The sequence below is a fragment of the Toxotes jaculatrix genome, chromosome 20, assembly GCF_017976425.1.
Source record: "Toxotes jaculatrix isolate fToxJac2 chromosome 20, fToxJac2.pri, whole genome shotgun sequence".
In the NCBI taxonomy this organism is placed as follows: domain Eukaryota; kingdom Metazoa; phylum Chordata; class Actinopteri; family Toxotidae; genus Toxotes; species Toxotes jaculatrix.
Genome location: NC_054413.1, coordinates 8,801,266 through 8,815,971, shown reverse-complemented (window position 1 = coordinate 8,815,971; position 14,706 = coordinate 8,801,266). Strand labels below are relative to the sequence as shown.

The 14,706-nt window shown below is 43.7% G+C and overlaps 1 protein-coding gene across 3 annotated transcripts; it reads left to right on the top strand.

Moving 5' to 3' along the window:
• The first annotated feature begins 374 nt into the window (after positions 1-374).
• On the top strand, positions 375-14,704 carry spata13 (spermatogenesis associated 13). Of its 3 annotated transcripts, XM_041065984.1 has the most exons (13): positions 375-881; positions 6,200-7,720; positions 9,505-9,972; positions 10,406-10,550; positions 10,772-10,899; positions 11,194-11,373; positions 11,899-12,078; positions 12,276-12,455; positions 12,567-12,799; positions 12,995-13,124; positions 13,281-13,656; positions 13,810-13,884; positions 14,002-14,704. In XM_041065984.1, the coding sequence occupies exons 1-13, from the start codon at positions 873-875 to the stop codon at positions 14,181-14,183; spliced, it is 3,807 nt and encodes a 1,268-aa protein (XP_040921918.1). In that variant the 5' UTR covers positions 375-872; the 3' UTR covers positions 14,184-14,704. The 3 variants fall into 3 exon arrangements, with proteins under 3 accessions (XP_040921918.1, XP_040921919.1, XP_040921921.1); XM_041065985.1 differs by lacking the exons at positions 375-881; positions 6,200-7,720 and adding an exon at positions 7,793-8,990; XM_041065987.1 differs by lacking the exons at positions 375-881; positions 6,200-7,720 and adding an exon at positions 9,024-9,360.
• The last annotated feature ends 2 nt before the right edge of the window (positions 14,705-14,706 follow it).

Sequence of the window (14,706 nt, the reverse complement as noted above, 5' to 3'; positions counted from 1 at the left end):
TCAAATAAAGAGCAACATTTTCTAAGACATCCAGTGTCCCTGTGGTATTTGGGGATGGGCATGCCAAAAATACTCGAACATTAATTGTCTTGGAATGACACGAGGAAGACGCGCAACACCAACTGGAAGACCCAGTCTTTTTTTGTCTTGAAAGGACCGCAGGAAGTGAGGAGCTGTATTGTCTTTCTTTCTTTTTTTTTTTTTTTTTTTTTTCCTCAATGAAGCGCGTTCCACAGTGGGCGTTGTTTTTGTGGTCACGCGGACTGACCTGCTGGAATATGATTGGCTAGTTTGTGGAATGGTCACTCTGCGGTCAACCAGTAACCTCGATGGTAACCTCACGAAGCCCCGCCCCTTGCAAACACTGCAACAAGTGCACTAATGATGCTCCGTAGCTTAGTCCTCCAAGAAAGACCTTTTTTCAACTGGAGTCATCAGCGAGATTATGGGCTTTTTCTTGATAAACTCCGGATGATATAGCATGATTCAGTGTTTATTTTCCTCTCTTACTTGACTACCAACAGGTTTTACCGGTCGGCAAAAGCGAATTCAAAAACCGCCGAGCTTGCGCAACTTAGAAGAAGTTTATCAGTGAGCCCGAGAGCTAGCTTAAGTAGCTAGCCCGGTGTGTTTAAGGAGTCAGCCAGCCATTTGTCTCAATATGTTGCGGGGTAACTAGTTAGCAGAGGCAGCGCACTTGTGTGTGTGTGTTTTTTTTGTGTGTGTGTACCCGACATGTTTTGCCAGAGGACAAGGAGAGCGAGGCAGCAAGGACCTCAGAGAAACCGGGGCGACTTTACTATGGCTAAACAACAAAAACAGCTGCTCTGTTGATGTGAGAAAAAAGGGTCAGGAGGACAACATCAGCGACTATGAGCACGGTGAGCAAAAGTTTTGTTGTTTTCAATTCACTGCGCAGTAGATGGTAATTTAACTCATACCTAATTTAAGTGATAAAACAATCCATTTAAATTATTTACATTATTCGTATATCACGTTACTGTTGAAGTTATATGTCCTCTTGTGTTCTTAGTTAAAATGGGCCCGGAGGGGGTTATTGTCGTGCATTACAGCCTTGGTTGTTATAGTGATGAGGGCGATGCCAGGCTGTGCAGAGAGTTGGTGAAGGAGGGGTTGGGGGCCAGCAACTACAAAGAGCTTTATGGCCAAGGAAAGTTAATTAATGCAGAAATAAATAAGCACGTTGGCCCCGAGTTCTTTATGAGCTTAGAAAACTACTCAGTGTAATCCATTTTCAGAGCTCCTTGTTTTCGGAGACTGTTGAATTCTTAGTAGGTACTAACTGAGCTACAGGTCTTGCAAGAGTCTGCAGTGGCCAGTACAAGTTTACTTTCAATTAATGAACCTGTTTTCATAGACTTTTATACTAGATCGTTCAGTGTTTAACAGTCCTTCACAGGTCAGAGTCGTCTGCTTTATAACTGTTTCTCTTTCATATACAGTTATAATCTGAGAGTTTTGTTTTTGTGGTTCATGACCTCTTTCCTTTCCTTTTGCACTTCAGCCCACAGGACAACCAAAGAAATGTTCTTTGTAACTTCAGTCAGCTATTTTCAGTGCTGTGACTCAGTTAAGTAAAAAAATGCACCATTTGCACCAGGGAAATGGTGTGCTCATTACCAAAAAAAAGTGATTTTAGATCTGGAGTAAAAACTTTTTCCAAGCTCACAAACTCTTACAGATTGTCATAGATTCTTAGGTCATATTAGTTGATTTGAGCTTTTGAGAAGCTTTCTGTTTTCATGGTTTTTGAATGTTGATGGAGCAGCCTTTTGGTTATTGTTGTACCGCTGTCGGGTCACAGTGTTGACTGTTGACAACAAGACTCTGTGGTGTTTTGTCCTCGCTAAGCCTTGTGCACTGTGTGGTGTTAGATTTCTGGGTGTCTGTCTCTATGACAGTCCAGAGCAGATCAGGTGAGTGAGAGTGGTGACACTCCCTGGTTTAGACTGTGCCAGTACTTCTCACGCTCTATAGAAAGGGGCGTGGCATCTCCCTTTCTCCTTCTTTCTGCGAAATCAAAAAAATGAGGAACTAGGTCATTGCCAAATATGAGACTTTCACCAGGAAACTAAACCAGAGCCTGTGCCCTCACCTGATCAAGACAGGACATACTGTGCAAACCAGTGCCATAAACAACAATAAAGATAGTGGATTGCTAGTTATTTCTGATTTTAATTGCATTCCTTATGGACACTTTTGGTGCAGTTTTAACGTTTATCTCTCCATTTTCATCCTGAAATCGTAGAGTACACCCACGCCAAGTAGCCCCCCACCGTTAACTCGTGGTGGGCTTTTAACAAGCTTTTGGTGTCACTCTCAGTCAGTGCTGAATAGCCTAGTTGTCTCCCTGATTAGGCTATCATGTGTAGATGAAACCAGTCCTGAACACAGACTGGTAAAGCTCCGCTAATCAGATTATTACTGGTAAGGAAGAGGAATAGGCTATACACTCACAAACATACACAATCCCACACACTCTTCCCTCTCACAGAAATTTTCCTTTCTAGTCTACTTGCTGACACTTTTCAACTTTGCTTGGTAAAAGGCTGTGAGGTTGGCTGACAAACATCAGGACTAAAAAGATTTTAATATGGATTCAAATATTTAATACTGAATACTGTGAAGTGTTGCCATACATTCACTCCTTCTCTTGAAAAACAAAATACAGTGGATATTTCTCCAGTGCTCAACATATGTTCAGCTTAAGATTCACAGAACTCTATCTACGCACGCTGATTACGATATACTAATCAGCTAATCTGTACTTTAAAACACTACGTGGTGTTGTTTTGGGACATCTTAGAGGCACGTCTTCCTCACAGCTTTTATTCATGGAGGCAAATAGTGCATTACAGTAAACTGACAGCTTAAAAAGGAATGGCCTTGTTGCTCCAGGGTGATTGTGTGTGTCTCAGAGTTTAGCCAGAGAATGGAAAATGACAGAAAATCTTACTTTCCCTTGATACTCCCTGTCTGGTGGTCTTTCGGTTTAATGCTCAGTTCATTTTGGCTTAATGACTTTTATCCTAGCCTCAGGCAGGACATACCTCTGCAGAGGTGAACTATGTGCAGGAGGTCACTTATCACTTTGCGTTTATGACTCCTTATATAACTGCCTAAGTTTTCTAGCCAAACAGGAAGGGAGTCAGTGATTTAAATGTCTTCCTCCTTGCTCAGCTCAGCTCTGTGCATGCATGCGTGTGAGTACACATTCACACACACACACATGTACGTGGGGCGTGCCCTATATGAAAGGATGCTCTAACTATTGGCGCATGTGTTTTTGGAGTGCATGGTTTTAGCCCTTATATACATGTTTATGTATCCTGGTGCGTGTTCATCCCTGTCTCTGGGAGTCTAATCTGAGGCTGGCTCCAGCTGGCTGCCGTGTGTGGGGGGGGGGGACTCCTCCCTGAGCTCTTAATTAACTCTGGACCAGGGCCCCAGTGTGCCGCTCCCATCCATAGCTTAGTAGGAGGAAGCCGGAGAGCAGCAGTGATCTTGGTGCGCAGGAAGGCAGAGCAAAGATGATACAGGAAAGTTTAACATAGTAAAAGTGATCTGCATGAGACGTGATACTAACGCATACGTAAGTATTATTTGTCTCGATGTTACAGTATGAATAGCTGACATGGACTTATAGGCTATCCTACAATAGCATGTTTTATTTGCATAGTTTATTTTTTGTCATTTCAGAAAGTTTAGAGGAAAGGGAAAGATGCCAAAGTTTAAAATTTAAACTTCAGATCTTTTGAAATAATTTTTAAAAAATTAAAAATGTTTTTGGAAATGCATCATACAGTGCATCATATGTATTATTTATAGTGTAAAAATACAGTACCTTAAATAAAAAACAGTACAACGTACCTTTACTTTTTATCTCTAAGGGGGAAAAACTGCCTGCATACCTGAATGCTAACAAACAGGTCAATTAAACAAAGCTAACATTGCCACTGATCTGCATTCAGTCTAGATTAAAAATAAGGTTTATAAAACCATCACCAGTTAAGGGGAATTTTTCAAATTCACAGAAACTGACATGCTGTACAGTTACTGAAGTATAAAGCACATTGCACATAAGTTGTTGATGTTTAAAGTCTGTGTTGTCGTCTTATGAAATGGTGACCACCTGTGTCAGCTTGGTTCTTATGCACAGCAGTGCCAAGTATTAGTAAACGCCAACTGGCGTGTGACAGTTGGCTCCAATTGTGGGGAGAAAGCATAAAGGTGTTTTCAAGGATCTTACAGTTGATAGAACGGCTGATAGCAGGATATGAGTATTCAAAACAAAAACAAACTACCTCAGATGTAGAAATTCTTTCCTTATCTCCTATCTTTCTGCTTGGAAAAAAGATGGAATTATTGATTCTGCCTATTTTTCCAGTTGTTACTCAACGTGAGTCCTCTGTGCCGGAGGAGGAGAAAACACAAGAAGACAATTCAGCATAGCTTTGAAAGCAGCACATTGTTCATGAAGGGTGTTTACTGTCTGTCAGCAGTGGTGCTTGGCAGCGGTGGCTCTGTGTTTACATAAGTGTTCGGTGTGATGGAGCGAGCTGGTTGAAGTGACAGCAGATTCCACAGAGAGTTTGACTGAGAAAGCCCATCTGCTGCTGAACACGCATGGGGACGGGAGGTATGGGAGCATTCCAGGATCCCTGCAACTCCCTGCATGTGCAGACAGTAAAAACTGGAGGCAATGCTGCCTTCATACTTTCAAAAAAGGCCTTCAGTCTGTGTTGACAAATCATATTATACTGCATTCAATAACATAAAAAGTAAGTATTTTACTGTATTATATAATCCTCATAACCAAAATCTGAGATCATGTCTGGTCTCACACAATGATTTTAATATTATAATCTTATATCATCCTAGTGTGTGTGACAGAGGCAAAAGGATTGGATCACATTCAGTGAACTATTCTGGAAAAAGCCTCTGGAAAATGGCCGACTAGCTAAACCGCTGGTAGTCCCAGTTCAGAGACACTGTGAAGGAAAAGTTGCACATTGATGCACAAAATTTTGTTTAGAGACATAATTTCTTCAGTCTGGAAAATGTGGAAAATGTTTGGAAACATCGCAGAAAGGACAATGAATTTTGAAATATTTGAAAAATATCAATATTGGGTGATGCATTTCATAGTTATTCAATATAACAAATAGTGATTATCATTAATATACTGTAGTTTCTGTAGCCTAGTCATTCAATAGTCTGTTGCTATCAAGGGACTAAGGTGTGTCATCATGTGGCCTTTTGAAAACCAACCAAAGCTGTTGAATCCAGTCATAAAAGAGACCTGAGACAGACAGTCTGACTTGAAACAGTCAATAGGCCTTTTTCACTGAAGACATTTTTAATGTTATTATTAATATCTGTGATTTTCTTACCGTGACAAGTCAAAATATCTGCTGTGAAAACCACTTAGTGGTAGCAAACCTTTGCAGACAGATGATTAGAGTTGACCTGTGTGATTGATTTGATGACCATGCAGCCCTCCCCCTCCTCATCACCTCATCATCGACATAATCTGGAGAAAACCGGGCAATTTATTGCATTAATCACAATGGATTAGCAAATTTCATTGCTTAGTCACGCTCACAAGGCCCCACTTCAAAGGCTCAGCTGCATTAGCCACTGCCCTGACTCACACACACACACACACACATAAAGCTGAACTTAGCACAACACCACCCCAACTCGGGCCTCAGCTCTCCTTGGACACTGAAATATGGCACCAAGGACAAATGCACGTAGTGCTGTCAGTGAAAGATGTTTCACTCCTCTGCACTTTGTGCACACTGAGGGATACTCATCTTTCTGTCTATCTGTCTCTTCCCTTCTTCCCTAGCATTCTTCCTCTCTTACAAAGGACAATGTACTGTAAACACAAAATGGTTAATTCTCACACTCCCATCCCCTTAAGCATACTCCATGTACTTTTCATGCTAATGTTCTTCTCTTTTTTATGGCCTTCCTTGAAAAAAATATGCTGCAGTATTACTGTAACAATCCTTTTGTTTCGCTTAGTTCATTTCTCAGTATAAATATGTCCACGGCTAGTTATCTGATCAGCACGTTTAATTTCCTCATATCGGAGATTGAAAAGGACCATTCATTCTTCTGTAATGTAAAGAGCCGAGGTCACTAAATGAATCTCTGTTTGCTTTTGCAGGCAGAACAAAAGGACAGAGGCTTGTCCTTAAGCGAAGACACTCTCCCGTGCTTCCATAACTCCAAAGCTGACCCGCTGATCCGAAGCCGACCCCTCAGTGATATATACCCATTTCAGAGTCAGTGTGACAGAAGTGCAGTTCCATATCTGCTGTCGGGATGTGGTGCCCAGGTACAGCCGATGACTGCAGGTCCTCTCACTGATGAGAAAAAATTAAACGGCATCAACTCCTCCGCTTGGTCCAACCCAGTGATAGGTCAACCTGAAGGAAAACCTTACTCCTCAAGAATTATGAGGCTCTTTTCTAACTCAAAGAAGGGTCCCATCCCTGCTCACAGTCCAACTAGTGACAGTCCCACCTCAGTGCACAGCAACGACAGCAACAGTGGCCTCCAGTCCTGGTCAGGACTTTCAGGACTGGGTGTTGTGGACTCCTTCAAAAAACTGCGCTCCTCTGTCCTTCAGGGTATTCAGAGTAGAGGGGCAACAAACCATAATGGAGAGCATGTTTTTTCATCAAATCAGGAAGTGGCTAATGGCACGATTGTGGCCAACGATGATCCTGATCCAGATGTTGCAACTAATCATTTAAAGACAGCAGAAGGATACATGTCTAATGGAAATTTTACTGGAGAAAAATTGGCTGCGATGAGCCAGTGTGACTCCGATGTTGAGGACTATGATGATGAGGAAAATGATGAAGGAGATGGTCTCATGCGGAACTCGCGATTTTCGAGGAGTATCAGGAGAGCATATGGAGCGGGGCGCATTTCTTTACTTGACGTGGGAATCGGGAAAATCGCAGGAAGTAGCACAAATGAAGCCGCTGACAGTCAGAAACCAAACCAGACGTCCAAGGCCAGTGTCCAAACTGAGACAATGAGCAACACAAATGTGAAGGTGTTGAACAGAATGAGCAAGAGCACAGAAAGTCTTCATTTATTTAAGGCACATTTCAGACGCAAAGAACCATCTCCAGGTCCTCCTTCGCCTCAGGAAGACTCCCAGAGGACACCAAACATCCAGAGAACAGCCAGTGCCTCCTCAGTGGACCTTCAAAGCCATGCTATTAACCACAGGAAGTCCCCTGTGAAGTACAAGGGGCCGATGCTGAAGCTAGTGGGCAGCATGACTGACCTAACTGTCCGACGCAAGCGAAGCCCCCCCCCCAGCCCTCCATCCCCTATGTCACCCCTGAGCCGTCTCCATGACGACTACTCCCGCCGTGTGCCTTGCCTACAAACCAGTGAGCGACTGCGCCGGCCTTTGCCTGTCAGAGCCCGGCTCACGTCTGTTGAACACACACCGCTGGTTCATCACCAGCCTGAATACGACGTCAGCCCACAGCAGCACCGGGTCCTGATCAGCCCAGTTTCTGTGGACAGAACAGAGACTTCATCTGATATATCTGTTCATTATGGGTCGCTGGCTGTAGCAGCTACAAGCGATTGTGATTCATCTCCGCTCAGCCAAAAAGAGCCTTCATCACAACCGACTGAGGTCAAGTCACTACCAAACGAGGTAAGAGAGTAAGATGGCAACTCATGACAGGAGGCTGATATAATTCAGTTTTCTTGGCACATATGTTAAAATGTTTTTTTTTTTTTTAATTGTTAGCAGTCAGAATTGCTCCATCCGTTCCTCCCAGCTCATTGGCTCAGGAGATATTCTGACACAACACCAAACAATACTGATGACATCAAGCTCAGTTTTTATCTTTATGCTGCTGGCCTGTTTGATTAGCTTTTCACTGCTTACAGAAGCATACAATGTACTGCAATGTACTGCAGCTGAAATAAAACAAAGCCGCAAAGTGTTTCACACTGTCATAGCCAGTAAAACCCTTTATCAATGCAAACGAACCAATTGGATTAGAAATCATTAGTTTGACAAGGGCTGTTTTAAGTTTCAGCGAAGAGGGAAGCACTGAAAGACAGAGGAAAGATTTACTCTCCTCCTTATCATGCAGGATATTGCAATCATTAATGGCTGCCAGACTTCCAGCATAAATGGCACTGACCCTTGTCTTAGGAAGTGAAATGATTTTATGAAGTGATCTTTGAATGTGACACGATTCTAACCCACTGAGATACGTTGTCATGTCAACGTGATAGTTGTCAGTATGGTGCTCGTATGCTGAAAAAACTGAGCCTGTGGTCCAAAGTCCCCTTTAGTGTCAAATAACTTGTGACATAAGCAATACATTGCTTCACCCTCCTTTTCCTATCAGTTGTGTTTGATATACTGACTTCTGCTTCATCAGGGTCACATGCTGAAGCCAGCTGTTCTGTGCTACCAGGCACACTGAAGGAGCAGAGGGAGTTAATGATTAGGCTTTGTTTATGATTAGTGGCCCTTGCGCAAAACAGCTCCATAGTTCTGTTACTCTGCTGCGGAAGGGTAGGCGGCTGTGAGTGAGTACATCCCCCGCCTCGCTGCTCCCCCTTCTTTCTAGCTGCAGCCCAGTGGATCAAAGTCCAGCACCATGGACACTGGGCCTGGGACAACGAGCAGCACCACCAGGCAGACAGGACTATAAACACACGGTCATAGTGGCATTTGTTTTGGTCAAGGCGAAGGATTTTACCTCTGAGGATGAACAAGAAAAATCTGATTTGTTTACTTTAGAAATCAGGTGGCTTTTACTGGCCGCCAGAAAAAAAATTCAGGGACTTGGCCTCAGCGACACAGGCCAGTCTGTGTTTGTGTGTGTTTCACAATGGTGCTAGTCCACTGTGTGCCATTCCAGTGTATATGCCGGGGAGCAGACCCAGACCGAGAAAACAAGGAGGTGAGATTTGATATCACTGATTGACTAACAGACTTATAACAACAATTTCCAAATGAGTAACCATTCGCCAATATTTGACCATTGAGCACACGGTACTTTCTGATATGTGTCAAGTATGATAACATTTAATTGTGGAATATTTGTGCAGTTTCTGTTGCAGATCACTGTTTAAACGTGATAAGCATAGAGGTTGATTGTGTTCTATAAATGGAGCCAATCACTGTGTGAACTGGAATATTTTCAAATGCTGATCAAGTTTCTCACGAGAATCCTGTTAAAGTTCTTTGAATAGTTTCACACCGATTCTTGTGGTTCTGCCTTGAGATCCAACCAAGACAGTTGTTTCCACTTGGGACTTTTATGACTTGAGGTACTGTTTTGTTCTGTTTTTGATTAACAGATGTTCTTAGTAGCAGATATTGTGTTCTACATGTCTGTACATTGCAGGTCATTGAACAGGGGAAAGTCGACATCATCACCCGTATGATTTTGAACTCTTTCCTTTGATCCCTAGGTGACATTAGAACAACAAGGGCGAGAAGCGCTTCTCCAAACAGATGAAGTCTCTCCAACAACCAGCAGCAGCACACCTCCTATCTCCCCAGCGTGCCTCTCGGAGCCACCCACATCGCCCACATCTCTCACAGACGCACCCATGACTTCCACAGAAACGTCATCCGTCAAGCCCAGGCGAAGGACCGGGCATCCGAGACCTCGGCCCATTTCAGACTATGGGCAGCTCATTTCCAGGAAGCACTCCATTCCCAGGGAAGTGGCAGAACTCCGCGCTGAGGAGAGGACAGAAAACACATCATTGCATAAAGACTACTGTGATACTGACACCTGTGGGATTGGAGAAAGCCCAGAGAACTGCAATATGAATGGGGATGTTCAGTGCAGGAGACTACGGCCTATCTCAGTGATCGGAGTCGTGGATGTGTGCCATCCTGATGCTGAGGAGAAGGACGACCGCCTTCCATCTGTAAGCTGCTGCAGTTTAGACCCACTATGAAAATACTGTCTTTGAAAAATGTGAATTGTATAGCTGATTGCCTACAGGCCATTGCCGGTAGGACTTTACATAAACTGTCTACTAGTCAGGTGTTGAATTAATCTTAGGCACAGGCTGTAACACTTTGTGTTACAATTACGGATATAGAAAGTAAGTAAGTGGAAAAGTGGGGTAGGAATGCAAAGCACTTCCTGATTATACATCAAAGTACCTCTAAGGAAGGAAAACACAAAATTTACAGCGTGTTTGCTTTGCAGGTGGTACTTTAAAAAAATAAGTACAGTTACACAAAACCAAATGCATCTTAAATTATAAAAAAATGCAGTCATCCGGTTGGTGGTGAATTTCGGAGAAAGCGAGCTCTTTCTAAAACCCAGGATGTTTCCTCTTGTCCTCTCTGCAGCCCCTGTCACGGCCGCCCATCCCCTCCCACCAGGTGCCCCCCTACAGAGCAGTGTCTGCCAGGTTCCGCCCCTCAGCCCTCTCCCAGAGCACCCCCATCGGACTGGATCGTGTTGGGCGGCGAAAGCTCCACAGAGTGCTCAGTGGTGAGAACTGGGGGGTTGCTGTTTTGTGACAAGGGATCACAAATTTTGGTCTGTGGGAAAACTGGAGTCTCGGAATGTCAGTGCATGTGTTAGAGGAAAATGTTGGTACAGCGCCAGGTGTGGGTGTGCTTGCATCTGTGGCCCGTTATGTGGATTATTTAAACCTTGTCAGAAAATTTTCAGCTCCACACGGTTCTTTAACCTCTTGATATATGTTGCAGATGGTGTGTCTGAGTGCTCAGCGACACTTGATGACAGCGTGAGTGAGGAGGAGGAGAGCAGCTTTGATGAGCTCACTGATGTCACCCCCTACCTCCAGCCAGGGGTGGAGATCTCGGTGCTCAACGAGGTGAGGGGCAGGGAGGGTAACTCACTTGTCACGTTGCAACACTCACAAACATCTTTTCCAAGAATGCATATTGGATTTATGATGCAACGTTTATCCTGTCGTAAGCAGGCTTCGTGTGAACAGCCATGTGAAAATGTTTTTGTGTGTGTATTTTCAAGATGTTTGGCCACAGTTCAGGACAACAGACAACTTCTGCAGTGTCCCCAAGTCTAGACATAATCTTACATGTTTGACATGTGCTTATCCTGCATGTAATTGTATCTTTATCTTATCTGTGTGCTGTGTGTTCCTCAGTGGATAAGCTCAGGCCACACCGTGTATGCTGAGGCTCTCTGGGACCATGTGACCATGGAGGAGCAGGAGCTGGCCTTCAAGGCTGGAGATGTTATCCGTGTCCTGGATGCCTCGCATAAGGACTGGTGGTGGGGCAGGGGGGCTGACAGGGAGGCCTGGTTCCCCTCCAGCTTTGTGAGGGTAAGTGGACCGCTCTGACCTGTGTGTCTGACACATGTTTGCTCTCCAGCAGCACAGAAAAGACTCACAAACTGGCTTAGCTCCAAACAAACCTCACCAGCCTTCTTAACAGTGTTTGTGGAAGAGTTCAAACTTCAGATATTCAACTGGCTTCTGTGGTGACCAGAGCTGATTGACAGCTGAGTCTTAATTAGGCAGGCTGTGGTAATCATGATGAGGCTGTTTGATTGGCAGATGGGCATCTGCTGTGTAATTGCTTGTAGCCGAACAGGAGCAGGTTAAACTTGCACATGCTGTTACCATAGTGATGTGGACTTAATCTGAGTCTTTTGTAGTGGTTATTGTTCTAACTTTTTTTTTTTTTTAAATTATGTTCACTTTGATTTAATTTCATTAAATCACAAACGACTCTGTCAATCATCATATTTTTCATTCTTTTGTTGTTGTTTTTTTTTTTGCAGATATTTTTATGTTTTCTTGATTTGAGTGTCGCTCAGGAGGTCCCATTGTGTTTGTGTGTTTCAGGTGCGAGTGAACCAGGAAGACTCGAGTGCGGAAAGTGTAGAGAGCGTAGCGGACCAGGAGGATCCAGTTCCCAGGGACACACACAATGCCCAGCACAAGGAGCAGATGAGAACCAATGTGGTTCAGGAAATCATGAATACTGAGCGCATCTACATCAAGCACCTCAAAGACATCTGTGAGGTATGAGCCTCGAACATTTAACTCTTTTTGTTATAAAATATTTACAATAAGCTACTTTTGTATTTCATAAACGAATTTAAAAAAGTAGATAAAGGCATCTTATCCTAAAATGTTTAACCTCACCATCCAGCGCCCCCTGTTGGCCAGCAATTGAACTGTTGTCAGTCTAAATATACAGATTTTGTGTACCTTCTCAGGGTTACATCCGCCAGTGCCGTAAACACCCAGACATGTTCACTGAGCTGCAGTTGAAGACCATCTTTAGCAACATAGAAGACATCTACAAATTTCAGAGGCAGTTTCTGAGAGACCTGGAGAAGAAGTACAACAAAGACCAACCGCACCTCAGTGAAATAGGCTCTTGTTTTCTCTTGCAGGTAATGGCAAAAAAAATCGTCCACAGTTCATTTAATCACTGTGTAACTCATATCTTTACCTGACTCAGTAGCTCTAAATTTTCATTGACTGCTTCTCTCTTTTTTCCTCAGGGGGAGGGCTTCTCTATTTACTCAGAGTACTGTAACACCCATCCAGCGGCATGTGCTGAGATGCAGCGCCTCATGAAGATGGGCCGATATAAACATTTCTTTGAGGCCTGCCGGCTCCTCCAGCAGATGATTGACATCTCCATCGCCGGTTTCTTGCTCACGCCCGTCCAGAAGATCTGTAAATACCCTCTGCAGCTGGGAGAACTGCTCAAATACACCCCTAAGGACCATAGGTACTCCTCAGGAAATTCATCACTTCAGTAAAATACCCACCGTGTAGATAAAGAACTCATGGTACTTTAATTATAGTGATTTTTATTTTTATTAAGATGGAGCCAGTGTGTTACTGTAAATGAAAATGCCCCTTCTATTAATTTAATGTCTATGCTGGACTCTTTGCTCACTGTTCTTTTGCTGATTTATTGCAGTGACTACAGCGGAGTGAGCAAAGCATATGAGGCTATGAAGAATGTGGCCAGTCTGATAAATGAGAGGAAAAGACGGCTCGAGAGTGTTGACACCATTGCTCACTGGCAGGTCGCCATTCTGCACTGGGAGGTGATGATGACTACTGAACATAAATCCAATTTTTATTCTGGTCATGAATTATAGGCAGTGTATGGGTTTTGCCAGCCTTATGTGAAGACTGTTGCTTTATGCTGCATAAATAGTTTGACCCTGTGTGTATTCGACTTTGTAAATATGTTGTTTCAGGGACCTGACGTGCTGGAGCGCAGTTCAGAGCTGATCCACTCTGGTGAGCTGACTCGAATCGTCCGACAAGGCAAAATGCAGCAGCGCAGCTTCTTTCTATTTGACCACCAGTTGGTCTTCTGCAAAAAAGACGTCCTGCGCAGAGACTTGCTCCACTACCGTGGACGGCTGGATATGGACCAGACCGAGGTGGTGGACGTGCCCGACGGGCGGGACCCAGACCTGGGCCTGAGCCTGAGGAACGCTCTGCGCTTGCGCCACGCCTCCACTCTGGAGTTTATGTGTGTTCTGTGCTGCAGGAAGGCCCAGGACAAGCAGAGGTGGTTAGACGCTTTTGCCAAGGAAAGACACAGAGTCAAGGAAGACCAAGAGATGGGTGAGTCGAACCAGATTCCTTTCACTCACAATACAAAACAACTGCTGTGGGTAGATGTCAAGTAAAAGGTGAAGAGGGTAAAAAGATTGTTGGAGAAGGGGGTGATTGGAAATATTTTGACCTGAAGGTGTATTTGTGTGTGTTTCTTGGCAGGAATGGAGATCAGCGAAGAGCAAAGAAAACAGGCCATTGTTAATGCCAGAAGAGCCAAACAGGGAAAGATCAAACGTAAGGAAAATACTCTTCTCAATTCCGTTAAGCCACTCTTTATTTCATTTATTTTATCAATTTCTTTTACTCCTTATTCATAATTTTGACTTTTTGTTTTGCCTGTTCACCGTTTAGCCATTGGTTACTCTGGTTCTGTCCCACCCCACCACCAAAACCTGCACCCACTTCACCAGCGTCACATCACCATTCCAACCAGAGTGCCTCAGCAACAGGTCTTTTCACTGGCCGAGCCCCCAAAGCGAAAGCCTTATCACCTGTTGTACAGCATCACTCGCAATGCCTTTTTCAGGAAATGAGGCTTTGCTCCTTTTTTTTTTTTATCCCTCCTCTGTGCATGATCAGAGCATGCCCAAACCGTCCTGAAGACTCAAAGAACACTTTATTTTTTTCCTGTTTTTCCTGTCTGTGAATGTACTATCAAGTTTTGTTTTTGTGCCTCATGTGTCTTTCTTTGTGTCTATTTTTGTTGCATGTTGAAGTTCAGTGCCTTCACTTCGTATGGGGCATGACAAAAGTGTTAAAATACTGACTCTGTCCATTTTGTTGGCGTGTTAAAGATGCTGCTCACTAAAGTCCATGAAACCACACCCCCTTTTGTCTTGTTAATTCCAGCGGAAATACCTTTTCTTTTTTTTTTTTTTTATTATGACAGTGATGTGCATTCTGCTTTTACACTGAAAAACATGGTTTTAGGTTATTTCACAAAGGCTGGACCCTTTTATTTTGTTTTGCCCCGAGTCTGTCAACTCTGGGCTCAACCAGAGGATAAATTAACTGACACATTCATCTACCCTGTTAACACTGTAAATAAAACTCTTG